Raw genomic sequence first — 13,204 nt, 5'->3', positions numbered from 1 at the left:
CTTTCGATACTCAGTAGGGCTTTATGTACCACCTTGCTGGCACTAAACCTTGTAAAACACTGAAGCAAATGGCTCTTTGCCTATGAAAAATATCGAGGGAGGGAATAATGATTTTGTTTTGTTTTCCCGGCTGTCCTACATAGAATGTGAAAACCAAAAGCACACTCCTACACACACACACATGTGCACACACACTTATGTACTGAAAGTTTCATGAAATCAATGGGACATTTTTAGTAAACATGGTTAGCATGGGAATGAGAAAGACAGGTGCTATGTTAACACTGTTAGAAAATTTAAAATGATATTGGGTGAATATTGAAATAATGTATCAACATGTAATGTAATCACTAGGCATGCAAGTCCCTGGTAAGTTGTTATTAGCATCTGAATCTCCACTTTACTAGGGTTGCCATATTTCAAAAAGTAAGTTAAGCTTAGGGTGATGGATTAATAATAATGGGAAATCCTGGACATATGGCAGCCCTAACTTTACCAAACCACTGGACAGACTGTGAAGCCAGATTCCACAAATTACTCAAGGCATATGCAAAGAGACCTTTGGGGACTTCATATCATAAATCAAAACTAGGATCTCTTTCCACAGAGATCCATGCCTGTGGTGTCTACCACCACGTCAGAGGGTTGCCCAAAAGCTTAGCAATACATCTGGACCAGGATAAGCACCTATTCCTTCCTACAAATCAGTGATTGCAGAATGACAAGCTTACTATCCTTCTGACCTGAGGATCAACCAGTGGTTAGGCACATGCCTTGTGTGCAGTTCGTCCCAGAGTCAATACTTGGCATCCCTGATTAAAATACCTCAGATACTAGGGCTCAGAAAGATGAAAAGCCTTGAAAAGCCACTGCCAGTCAGAGCGGACAATACTAAGCTAGATGGACCAACAGAATGTCCTAGGATAAGACAGCTCCATGTGTTCCTATAACTTTACTGCAACTTATGCTTCACTTTTGATTGCCTGCATTTTTTCTCTTGCCCTCTTCCAGTTTACCACACAAACAAAATATGACTGAATCAAATAGATGCAAAGGGTAAGATCAGAGTTGATGTGGATTAAACCTGGGACACATTTCTGATTGAATTCACAGGCCCTCAACAACATTTTTCACATTTGGGGGCTTCACTACAGCAGATTACAACATTCCATTACACCATCAAATATGCCCTACCTTTAGCTACCGTTCTATTTCTATTTCCAAAGTTGACTTCTTGGCCAACAGAAAAAATGATGGCAGAGTCCTTTACTGTGTTTCTCTGCTAACAATAAGTTTGGGGTTTTGATAAAGGCTCTTCTGTATGGCATCTGGCTGAACTGGACAGGCCAGTGGCCTGATCTTCAGCTCTTCTTATGTCCTTGTGTTATGTTGCTAGTCAATGCATGAGAAAATAAGTTAGGCAATGGTAACATGTACTGTACAGTGATGTGGCCAAGAAGCAACACTGATTATATATGACCTGTAATTTCATCAGGACCTGAAAAGAAAACAAGTGAAAAATATAGGCCAACAGAAGTGCACCATGAAAACCTGAGCTGCTCTTTTCTCTAGGCACTGGAAAGTGGGTAATCTTCCTACTGTGTGCCCCCCCAACTCTCCGTGAGCCCAGGTGGATATACCTGACTATATAAAAAGGGACCCTTTGCTCCTGCTTATGTAATTCTCAATATTTTTTGTGCGAGTTCCCTTCTTCTTCTTCTTCTTTTAAAAAATCTACCTAGTTTTCTATGAGAGGATTTGATAAGTCTCTAAATTAACCCATAGCGATTACCCCTACCACGGAATTCACAACTATTTTATTAAAGTAAGATTAAAGATAATACTTCATTGGTAGAAGTAACAGCAGCATTAACCTCTATTTACCTTGACAGAATAAAGCTTTAATACAGCACAGCGAAATTTAATTGAAACAGATAATTATTTTAACATAAAATTTAAATGGAACTTAATTCCTTATTCTGTATGTTTAATACTTTAATATTCGTCATTAATATCTTTTTCTCCCCCTCACTTCTTTAGCATGCATGTAAAATATCACAACTTGGTCACATTCACTTTGCTTATCAAATACTCTCGAATTTATTTTCACTGGGGATGAATAAGCACAAAAATCTGGGTTGCCAAATCACATTTTTTCCTCCCTTGTCTACCGCCACACTTCCCCATCCCTTGCCCTCCCAAATCATGTCCAAATTTTTTGACTGCTGGATTACAAAAGATTCTTGTTTGTTTTATATCCTGTGGCTTTATTACATCAGACAAGCATCAAAGAGGCAGCACACATAGGACTGAAAAATAATACAGCTGCACTTTGCTATGGAGTGTTCTGTATCTGCCTGTGTTTTGTTGTTCATGTAATACTTTTCAATAAACAAAGATGTCAATCAACTTTCTGTGCAGTGCATCACATTTCAGATTTAAACCACTTCAGACACATAGCTGCCCCAAGCTCACACATTTAACAGATAAAAATTCAGCTTTCTGTCAAGGCAGAATACAGTATTGATTGGAGACTGTATTTAGGCTAGTGTGCCTGTTGGAGCTGTATTATCTTCAAACTCATATAGTGCCCATTGCAAAGGGATAACACAAAGTACATTTTGTTTCTAGTGTAAACTCTTTTTCTCACAGCGCCACATAACATGAGCTGACTAGTGCCTTACCTATGGTACATTTATCCCAGAATAGTGGAAAGTGAAGGACTGAGAAGGTACATACCGAACTTTGACTGTTTGATATGAATCTAGTGTGTTGTGCACCACCTAATTCAAACATTGTTCATTTAAAAAGCATGGCTGCACAAGTCCTTCAGTTTAATGATCCAAGAGCAAAACATGTCGTACAAGCAGCACTTTAAATAAATACATCAGCTGTGTACTAAGAGCCCATGTATTTGCTGTGGGCCTGTTTCTGTGCATATGTGGTAATTACACAGTGAAAACATGGGCTATGATTTTCTCCCTTTAGCAGCATGCTGGACTACTCCCCAATATAGTTTGCTATATCCACCTGAACCTCTCTTGGGATTGCCAAAGGTTAGATGCTATGTCACTTCTAAGCTACTGGGAGATTGGCATACAATCCCAGTAAATCTCCAACTAATTGCATTTGAATTTTAGGTGTCACATCTGGTTTTGACCTCTGAAGGTTGACAGGAAAAGTTTGACAGGTCTTAAAGTGACTCCTGACTTCAAAAACATTTGTTTTAACAAAACAAACAGCTCACAGCACGGCCTCCATGAAGTCTGCATGCAAAGGACTTCTGCCCATGCTACTTCCTGGCCTCCCCACACAACTGACGAGAAGCAACTCTAGGGCCCATGAGGACTTTGTGGATTTTAAGTGGAAGAAGATAGCACTGTCTTATCCTGCACCTTCTACTCCACCCTACTCACCAGTGGCTTGGGAGGGGCAGGGTTCGATTCCGTAAGTAGAAACAGACCACTCCATTCCTTTAGTTGTAAACAAATGCACCTCTTTGTATCTCCAAACCACTGGACTAGGGCATTAGGTGGCATGCCAAGAAGAAAGGTAAAAGAGGCAAAAAGAGAGAGCACTGACATGCGTAAAATTCGCATATGCTAATCCATATGTATAGATGCAAAATTAGAAATAATTACTATAATTTAAATACAAATGCAATGCATCTCAATGTAGTAGGGCAGGCTATGACTAGGTGACATGTATCCCTGCTCAGTCTTGCGATCCAAGTGTTTTCAAAACTGGACTTGGGTCAGACAGCCCTTCAAATGGAGAGCTGTCCTTTGTAACGTAGGTCCCATGGTCATCCCAAAAGAACACCTATACTGTTCAGTTTCTGTTAATTGGTTCTCGTGGGAAACTTGCAGATTCTAGCTTCACACAATTAACTCAAGCTGGTGTCAATTTACTCTTGGCAGAAAGCCAAGGTCTGCTTGACCTAGAAACTACTTACTCTGATTGGTTAACAACCAGCACTCAACTCTGTTATCTGGGAATGCTAGCACAGTTTGGTGTGAGGTGTGTTAGGAGTTAGAAGTGCTGTGTATGGTTATGAGAGAGAGAGAGAAAGAAAGAGAGGATTTATTTTGCTTTTATTTGTATGCAGAAACTCTGCTGGTTTTATTTTTTCCTTTTAATAAATCCTGTAAATAGTCATTCTGAGTCTAGCTGACTAGTCATTACCGCCGCAACTAGCTTCTTCGCTGTGCAGGAAAACTCTGCTACGTTTGGGCTAAAGCCAGTAGGGCTATGCCTGACACTTCAAAGTTCCATGATATACAATTGTGTTGTTCTTCTTGGCAATAGCACCCTGGCTATGGAGCACTCTGCCCTTCCCTAAGGTTGAGCTAGTAGGAACTTTAACTTTTGGATAAAAGCCTTCTCTTCTCACAGACACTTCTGGTGTGACAGGGAGCCTGCATGGTGGCAGATGACAGACGTCAGATGTTTTACTAGATTGTTTTCATTGTGAGTTCTGTTTTTACTTATTTTATTTCGCTTTGCTGTTACCCACCCTGAGATCAGTCCCAAGGAAGAGCAGGATATAAATTCTATAAATAATAACTTTTTCGGTCATACATTTGTATGTTAATGATGGCAGTCAGAATGATGAATCGGAAACAGCACAAAACAAGAGTAAAGACTGGATACATGTGTCTCCCTCTCCCTTTCAACAGGGCAGAAACGCTACAGCTCACAATTCCTTAGCCATTAAGGGCAAAAGGGTAAGGATATGCTTATTCCAAAAGGCTGAGAATTGTCAGTTCGTTGGACCTGACTTTTGGCCTTGCTGTCCCCACCCCACCCCACCCTCCAGCCATACTGCTGCTGTATTGCCTTTTAGTTTCACTACAAAATCTACACACAAGCCCCCCTACCCTGTTTGCCACAGAGTTAAAGCTTTTCTGTATTCTACTTTGCATTAAAAAATTCACGAGCATAAACTTTTCCAGGCTTTTTACCAAGTCTGAGAAGTCTAAATGCGCAATTTCAACAGCGTTCACGGACATTTCCTTGACAGCGCAAATAATAGGGAAGCCTTTGCTTGTGTAGAGCTCTACGTGTGCACGGGAATTCTGAAGTTCACACTAGCATTATAGGATACAAGGGCTTGGGGCGAAGGTCCATGCATGCTTCAGTATACCAATAGCAAGCAACACTTTTGAGTAAATGCTCTTTTTTGTGGATGGGGACAATATCCTGCTCTGATGCTCTGAACCTTGGGCCATTACATCAGTAGATAAGTTTCTGGTTCACTGTGATATTGAGGGGGGGGGGGAGAATCTATAATGTTCCCATTGGCCTTAAAAGCAGAAAACATCAGGAGTAGCTTGTTAAATGAATTTAGCAGCAGGGAAGCCTGCAGCTCATCAGCTTTCTCTTCCTCAAAAGCAGGTACTTATTGCAGTAAAGAGGAATTATTGCTTAGGATCACTGGGTATGGAAATGTTTTTGGGTTGTTGATTTTTTTGGGGGGGGGTATAATAGTAGGGGGGGAGGGAAGGTTTAAAAAGGCTACCCACGTCCATCGCCTGCTTTGTTTCCAGTGCTGGAATATAAGAGTTTCTTACAGTGTACATATTTCATTTTTATTTGTCTGCATTACTGTAGCTGCAAAACAAACACAGCCATTTTCCTATTTGCCTATGGAACAAATTAAAGCTTATCCTAGGCTCAGAGTGGATGGATTTTTATTATTATTACTACTCACACCATTCAATGAATGCATGACAGCCATTTGCTTTACCAGCAAATATAGCACTGTATCTAAAAATGAAAATGTCATAGATAATCCTTGTCTTGTTTCCTTCAGTTCCCTAAATATTAGATTTAAGACAAAAGGCTCAGCACAGTCTATTGGCTCTTGATACACAAAGAGGCACCCATGTACACCTAAGGCTTCCGTGCATGAAAGGGCCTCTCTACTTTCTTTCAGGAGCAGATCAGAGGCACATCTTTGTCACAATGGTCATATTAGCCTCCCGCGATAAACTGAATGCATCTTTTGATGTCGATGTACATGTTGCTGACTAAAAGTATTAGTTCCGTATAAATAGATTGTGGCCTATAACTTCCAAATATAACAATACACATCATTATGTTTCACTGGTATTGCAAGCAGATACACCCGTCAAAAGTTTTGGATTGTTGATCTGCTTTATATCTTTCTGGGGATGAGAGCAATTCCTAGCAAGGAAAAAAATGCAGCAATTAAATGGATCTTCACTGTATTTATCTGGCACGTCTCTCTTTTTCTCCCTTTTATTGGCCATTGTTTACGGTGAATCAGGTTTTAATGTGTGTAACACTCCAAAAGGTAAGCTAGAAATCTTGTAAATAGATAGATAGATTTATCTGGACCAAGAAAAGTAGTATCCAAGACTATCAAACTAATTCCTCATTCCTCTGCTTGCTCCTGATGTGCTGATAGCATGCTAGAGTGAAACACACACAGCACAAGCCAATGCATGTCTAATCTGAAAGTCCCATCAAATACATTCGTACTTACTCTCAGGTAAGTGGACATAGGGTGGTAGCCTCAATTTGCTGGGAAGGATACATGTTTCTTTTATCATCCGCTCACATCTACCTAAAATATTAAGGGTTGTATCCAACATTATTCCTATTCAGGATAATAGGACTAAATCTGGATGCTACCCTAAGTCTCCTATCATGTTTTTTTTCCTCCAAAATATGGATACGCTTCAGTCATTGTGCAGCTACTTTGAATTCAAATCTCCAGGACCTCATAAGCTGCACCCAAGGATACTAAAGGAGCTTGCAGATGTAATCTCAAAGCCTCTGTCTATAACCTTTCAGAATTCTTGAAGAACAAGTGAAGTCCCTGCAGATTGGAGGAAGGCAAATGTTGCCCCATCTTCAAAAGGGAAAGGAAAGAAGACCTAGGTAGCAGTCAATCTGTGAGTACTTAGAAAAGGATGCTGTGATTACTTAAACACAGCATGGGTTTCTCAAAAACAAATCATGCCAAAACAATCTCATTTCTTTTCTTTTTTTATAGAGTTACAAGCTTAGTGGATCAGGGGAATGCTGTGGACATAGTCTATCTTGATATCAGTAAGGCTTTTGACAAAGTTCCCCATGATATTCTTGCAGAGAAGCTGGTAAAATGTGGGCTGGATAAGATTACTGTTAGGTGGATTTGGTTGAGTAACTGAACCCATATAGTCCTCCTTAATGGTTCCTTATCATCCTGGAAAAAGTGACAAGTGGGGTTCTACAGGGTGAAGGAATTGAGGGGATGTGCATCAAATTTGCAGGACCAGTAGCTAGCACCACAGAAGACAGAACTAAGGTTCAATATTACTTTAACAGATTGGAGAACTGAGCGCAAACTAACAAAATTAATTTCAATAGGGACAAATATAAAGTTCTACACTAAGGCAGGAAAAACCAGCTGCACAAATATAAGATGGGAGCCAACTGGCTTGACAGTCATGCATGTGAGAAGATCTAGAGGTCTTAGTAGACCACAAGTTTAACGTGAGTCAACAGTGTGATGCAGCAGCAAAACAAAAACAAAAACCTAATGCTATTCTGGCTACATCAACAGAAGCATAGTGTCCAGATCAAGGGAAGTAATAGTCCTGCTCTGTTCTGCCTTGGTTAGATCACACCTGGATTATTGTCTCCAGGTCTGGGCACCACAATTTAAGAAGGATATTGACAAGCTGGAATGTGTGCATACTCTTTCAGTGTATTCCTCTCTTCGCCAGAAATGCCCCTTCAATGATGGCATTTGTGGAATAGATAAAGGCAAACAAATAGTATTGGTTTCTGAGCGAGTTCAGAGGGGAAACACAAACCTCTGATATCTATAAGAACTTCCCTATTCACTTCCAAAAAGGGTACATTTGCATTCATGAAAATAGATGAATATGTGCTACCCACCAAGCAGGAAAGCTTGGTCATTCCAGAGGTGTGCATTCCTTGCATCACATAGTCAACACTCAGTGAAGAATAAAAAATAAGCAAGCAATGTATAATATTAGCAATACTATACTCACTTACCTGGGAGTAAGCCCCATTAAACTCCATGGGGATGATATCTGAGCAGACTTCTCTAGGATTGCATTCTTACTGTTTCCATGGTGGTTGTTTTACTGTGTGGCAAACGTGTGTAAAGGATCAACATGACTCTATCTTGCAATATGTACAGATTTAATTATACAAAGTTAAAGGAATATTTTTAAGGCAACCATTCAAGGCATGAAACAAAAGGCCGTTAGCACATCCCAGAAGTCCTGCTGTTGTTCATTTATAAATTATTTCCTGGAATTCACATTACGAAACACATTACAGAAGTGCTCTCTACCCCTCCAGTGTTACAGTTCAAGGTAATATGTGACAGATTTGAACATTTTTTGAAAAGAAAATCTCCCAAGTGTGCAGATTGCAGCATTGCTCACTTAGAGATTACAGAGGCTTTTATATCTGTTACAAACGTGCAGTTATACTGATAACTTCAAAAGTGGAATATTACATATGATGCTGAAAATTCCAAACAAGTCCACTGATATGTTCTCTTTCTTTTCCTTTCTCTCTCCTCCCCACCCTCCTTTTCATTTAGCAATTGCTGGCTTGCCAGAGATCTTGAACTTGAGAAAGGTTAGACTTCACAATGCTGGAGCAGTTTGTGAGCATCAGCAGATTTAGCTTGTAATTTCATTGATCTATGTGGGCTTGCTGTTTGCAAACCAGCTGCTGCACTGTTTCCCCACAGCTACTGATCTGAGTAGCATTGATTTTTTCCCTTACATTAACATAGCATTACTTCTTTAATGGGCAATAAATGACTGGATGTAAATACAAACAGCGCTGCAACAACAAAAGATGGGGGATGAGGGGGATCAGTTTGTCCCCGGCTTTTCATTTATTTATTTATTTAGAGGGCTCTATTAATATTTGCCATTAAAATTAAAAGCAAAAAATATTGACCAAGATAATTCAATTTTGATTTTAGAGCAGGTCTTTTCAAAAATGGTTTTTTCCCCAGGAGGCAGCTTTTTTAGCTGTATTTGCTAACAGACATATATTACACTGCATATGGATATTGCTGTTGAAGCACAGATTTTCATAAGGCTAAAAAGTAAAAGCACTATGAAGTGCCTTGCCCCTTGCCCCTTTATTACTACACTCTGAAAGGTAACGAATTCTAATTTTTATGTCAGCCACAGCAATCACACAAAATATGTTATCTCTTGCCTTAGTAATCATTAGAAAAACATGAAATGGATTTTGTTACGGCAGAATGGCATAGGAAAATTTGCCCGATATAAATTTTTGAAATATTGAATATCCCCTTGTGATGTGAAGTGTCCAGCTTTAAGCCTTTGAAAAGATATCATGTTAAGAATGCTGTGACATATTCTCAGTCTCTAGGAGTGAAATGCATCTTCATATTGTCAGTTGGCACTTGTGTTCCTCATCTGCATTGAAGCAAACCTTACCCACAATACAGCGAAAAGGTGACAAATATAATGGATTTCTAAAGCATATGCTTTAATATACACAAAGCTTCCATGGAAATGGTTTCTGTGCTATAAAAGACATACTCAGTGCTGTTTTTCTAGGGGAAAAGGTGCCAGAGCTCAGTATGTGCCTCTCCCCTGTTCTCTTAGATGGCAATGGTGCCCACCTGAGCGTCGGTGAACTCCGGCTGAAAAAAAGCCCTGGATATACTGAACACAATAGTGTTCGATGTCCACTAACTTTCTTCTATGATGTATACAATCTGTTGTGCTCAGATCTCCTTCTCCATAGAGTATATGAAAGGAAGTATCCCCTACCTGCTATTCTGCCATTTCCAGTCAGCATATTCCTGGTGAGAGCCAGAACCTGCATGATTAAAATAAACCAATATATAACATATTCAAATATTTTGCCAATTTCCATTAAAAAAGGGAAGTGTTTCATTATGCTCTGCTCATCTGGTTATTCCCCCCAAAATGCATGATTATACAGTAGCCATATATTTAATTCTACTGTACTTCTATTCAGGTTATCATCGGAATTTGGGAACTACAGTTGTAAACTTTAGAACCAGCTGGAATATTAAACAAGGGTTTGAAGATGGTCTAATCCTATGAGTCGTTCAAGGACATGTCACCATATTATCTCAATTCAGACTAAAGGAGGAATGAAGGGGCTCTACACACAAACAACATGACTGCTTATACTTTGGTTTAATAAGCTACGATATGTTTATCAGAATTATTTCAGTGTGTCCATGAATTCAGAGAGAATGGTGTTTCTCCTTCTAAAGGTCTTTTTTACTAATAGCCATGTCACAATACAAAGTATAGAGAAGAAATAACTTGCTTCAACAAGCTAAGATTTAAGTTTTTAACCAGCTGGACACAAAACACACATACACACATCTAATTGGTAACTGCTATGCTCTGGATCATTTATGAACAGCAAGGTGCTTCGTTGACCCTCATAAAGACATCTGCCTTGTACTGCCCATGAGTGTCTCTTATGGACCCAAGACAAGCAAAGTATTCACTGCTCAGCTTGCTAATCTTCTGTATCTCTATGTGCATGTTCTTCAGTGTAATGCAGCTTTTAGCAGGCTAATTTCTGGCATTTTGGTCCTTGATCCCAGTAAATACTGGAGCCTTCCTTCCTTCCCTCCTTTTTTGCAATAGTGAAATTGAATAAGTAAAATAAGTAAACCAATCAAAATGTTGCACTCGGATGGTTCTACTTTTGTTCTTTGTTTTTCTTTCTCCCTCATTCCCTCTAAACTCAACAGTTTTTAGACCTGCACATTTGTCGTAAGGTGGGCTGTGGGGATTTTGTAGGGATTCTGTGGCACTCCCAAGCTTTGCAATTCTAGCTTTGTGGGGGATGTTGCACTATATTAACAAGCATTTTTATCCTGCTTCTGACTGCTTTTCAGTGACTCAGGTTTGCTAAAGGGTCCTATTGTGGATTGGCCCTTTTGTGATATCAATTGTGAGCCATTAAGGGATTGTGATTAAGTGGGCACCAACTCAAGGAAAGAGGCAATCCTAGTACATGCTTTTTAATGCAAGGTTGCCCATTCAGTCATCACTTTAATTTATCTGCAGCACAGGCTTTTACTGGATGCTAAGCAGTTCAGTGGTTTAGGTTCAGTCGAGTCATTTGTTCCTAGGGTTTTCATTCTAACATGCTTAGTTTTGAATGGTTATTTTGGAGTGCTGTTGTTTACAATCTGAGTGCTAAGAGGGTAACTTCCATTCTTTACTTCACACAATCTTGTTAGTTCCATTGATCAGTACGAAAAGACAGAGTAAAGCAATGACTAACAGCATGTTCACCTAGGGGAGATGTCGGCTGCTCCTTTATGATGTAAGTTACAGGACAATCCTACCCAGAATCAACTCCCTGGTCAGCAGCCACCATGTGGGCTAACTGAATGGGAAATCACCCAATGCCTGAGCCAAATTAACTTGCATATACAAACAATAATGTTGTCGCTTGTTTTGATCCAAGAATGTTTTCCTGTGTTTTTTAATCATGCATGTGAGGCAAGAAGGAACAGAAAATGATCACTTAATGGACAGATCTCATCTGTGGCCAGGAGAACTGCTTTAAACCACACCAAACGGGGACATCGTTGGATTCCCAAGTACATTTTCTAGACTCAAACAGTCCTTACTTTTGAGCAAACAGACTAGCAAACTTCCCCATAGGGATGGGCATTCCAGAATTGTTATGCAGCATATTGGGCTATATTTGTGGTTGAAATAAAACCAGTGTTTGTTTGCTTTTTCATTTCTAGGTGACTGCAGAACTATGCTTCAGCAGCACTAAGAAGCCTATTGTGGAAAGGATTTGCAGGCACTTAGTGGTACCAACCCACCCGCTGCAGGGCTAATCCTTTGGCACCAATCTCTGGAGTGAACCAGGAGTCTTGGTTGCCGGGCTGTCAAGAGTAAAAACAAGAGAGCAATGGTGGAGAAAAAGCCAGGAGTCAGGACTGAAGGCAAAGCAGGAGGAGAGGACAAAACCAGATGCGGGACTGGAGAACAGGCCAAGAATTGGTTTCAAAGGCTGACTAGAAACACAGAGGCATACCAGAACAAAGGTAGACACTGGTGTTCCAAACAAGGCACCAGTAAGATATGAAGTTTCCATTTACTCCTTACTCCCAGGAAGAATTACCTGCACAGGTAAGCCAGAGAGTTGCTTTGCTCTCCACATAAAACACAGAGCTAAACAGTTCTAGACTCCACTAGCACCTGTGTTTGAGAGCTCAAAAGTTGAACCCAAAACCTTTTGTAGCATGGAGCATTTCTGTTCGATGTTCCAGACAGCCAGACAGTCATGCCTTCATTTAGGATATCCCATTCTGTTTCTCCCCCTCAGCATTCGGTGGCCATTTAGCATTCTCACTTGGAGTATCTGGGTTATACTTGGTGTTGCTCCTTTAGGTACTCCCCCCCCTTTTGTTTTCTACTTCTGCAGATACCCCCCCCCCTTTGATTCTCAACAATTGGGATTCCTGCTAATATTTTAAAGTCATAGATTGGGCCTAAACGTCATATACCTATCAAAAAATACCACACAAGAAGGCTTGATATAAATGCATGTCTTTCGAAGAAAGTCATGCATACTTCCAATCTGCGACTGATGGAGTGTTTATTTGCTAAGTGATTTATCTGCTGTACTTTTGCATGAAGAGTTCAATTTAAATGATATTTCTATCAGCTTCAAAACAGAGAGTGCATTTTAACATTCAGGTTGAACATTACATTCCCCCCCCCCCAAGAAATCCCTGGTAAATAGTAATTGTCTAAAACATGTTTTACAATGAAACAAAATGAAAATAAGGGAAAATAGGCTGTAAGAGCAGCTCCCTAATCATGTTAATAGTAGTTCAGTTGTGTTTCTCCTAAATAATCTTGTATTACAGAAGAGGGGGCAGGGAAACCTACACTCGTAGTCATGCATTATACTGGAGGATATGGAAATTATCATTATTTTCATTCTCTGCTCTTTTCCTGTAAAGAGCTTTCCAATCAGTGAAAGTAAATACAACTGAATAACGTAATGTATAAATACGGTTTTATTGTTATGACAATTACATTTTATTCAGTGTTGTTGCTTTTTTTGTAATAAATAGATACCATGAAAATTCCAATACAATTTAGGTACAAGTTCGATTTCAACACTTGGGATTTATATTAGG

General features: G+C 39.7%; 1 protein-coding gene across 1 annotated transcript in view; it reads right to left on the bottom strand.

Moving 5' to 3' along the window:
• LOC310704367 (uncharacterized protein) overlaps positions 1-13,204 on the bottom strand; it is a 375,036-nt gene that overhangs the window by 206,941 nt on the left and 154,891 nt on the right. Inside the window, exons 7-8 of the mRNA XM_083497727.1 lie at positions 9,813-9,861; positions 8,035-8,126 (exon numbers count right to left, since the gene is read on the bottom strand). Coding sequence (XP_083353853.1) covers positions 8,035-8,061 — 27 coding nt within the window. The 5' untranslated portion in view covers positions 8,062-8,126; positions 9,813-9,861. The remainder of the gene's footprint in view (positions 1-8,034; positions 8,127-9,812; positions 9,862-13,204) is intronic.

Source organism: Podarcis liolepis (assembly GCF_965112155.1).
Source record: "Podarcis liolepis genome assembly, chromosome: 3".
Lineage (NCBI taxonomy): Eukaryota > Metazoa > Chordata > Lepidosauria > Squamata > Lacertidae > Podarcis > Podarcis liolepis.
The sequence above is the reverse complement of the archived record's forward strand: the minus strand, read 5'-3'. Positions and strand labels throughout refer to the sequence as shown.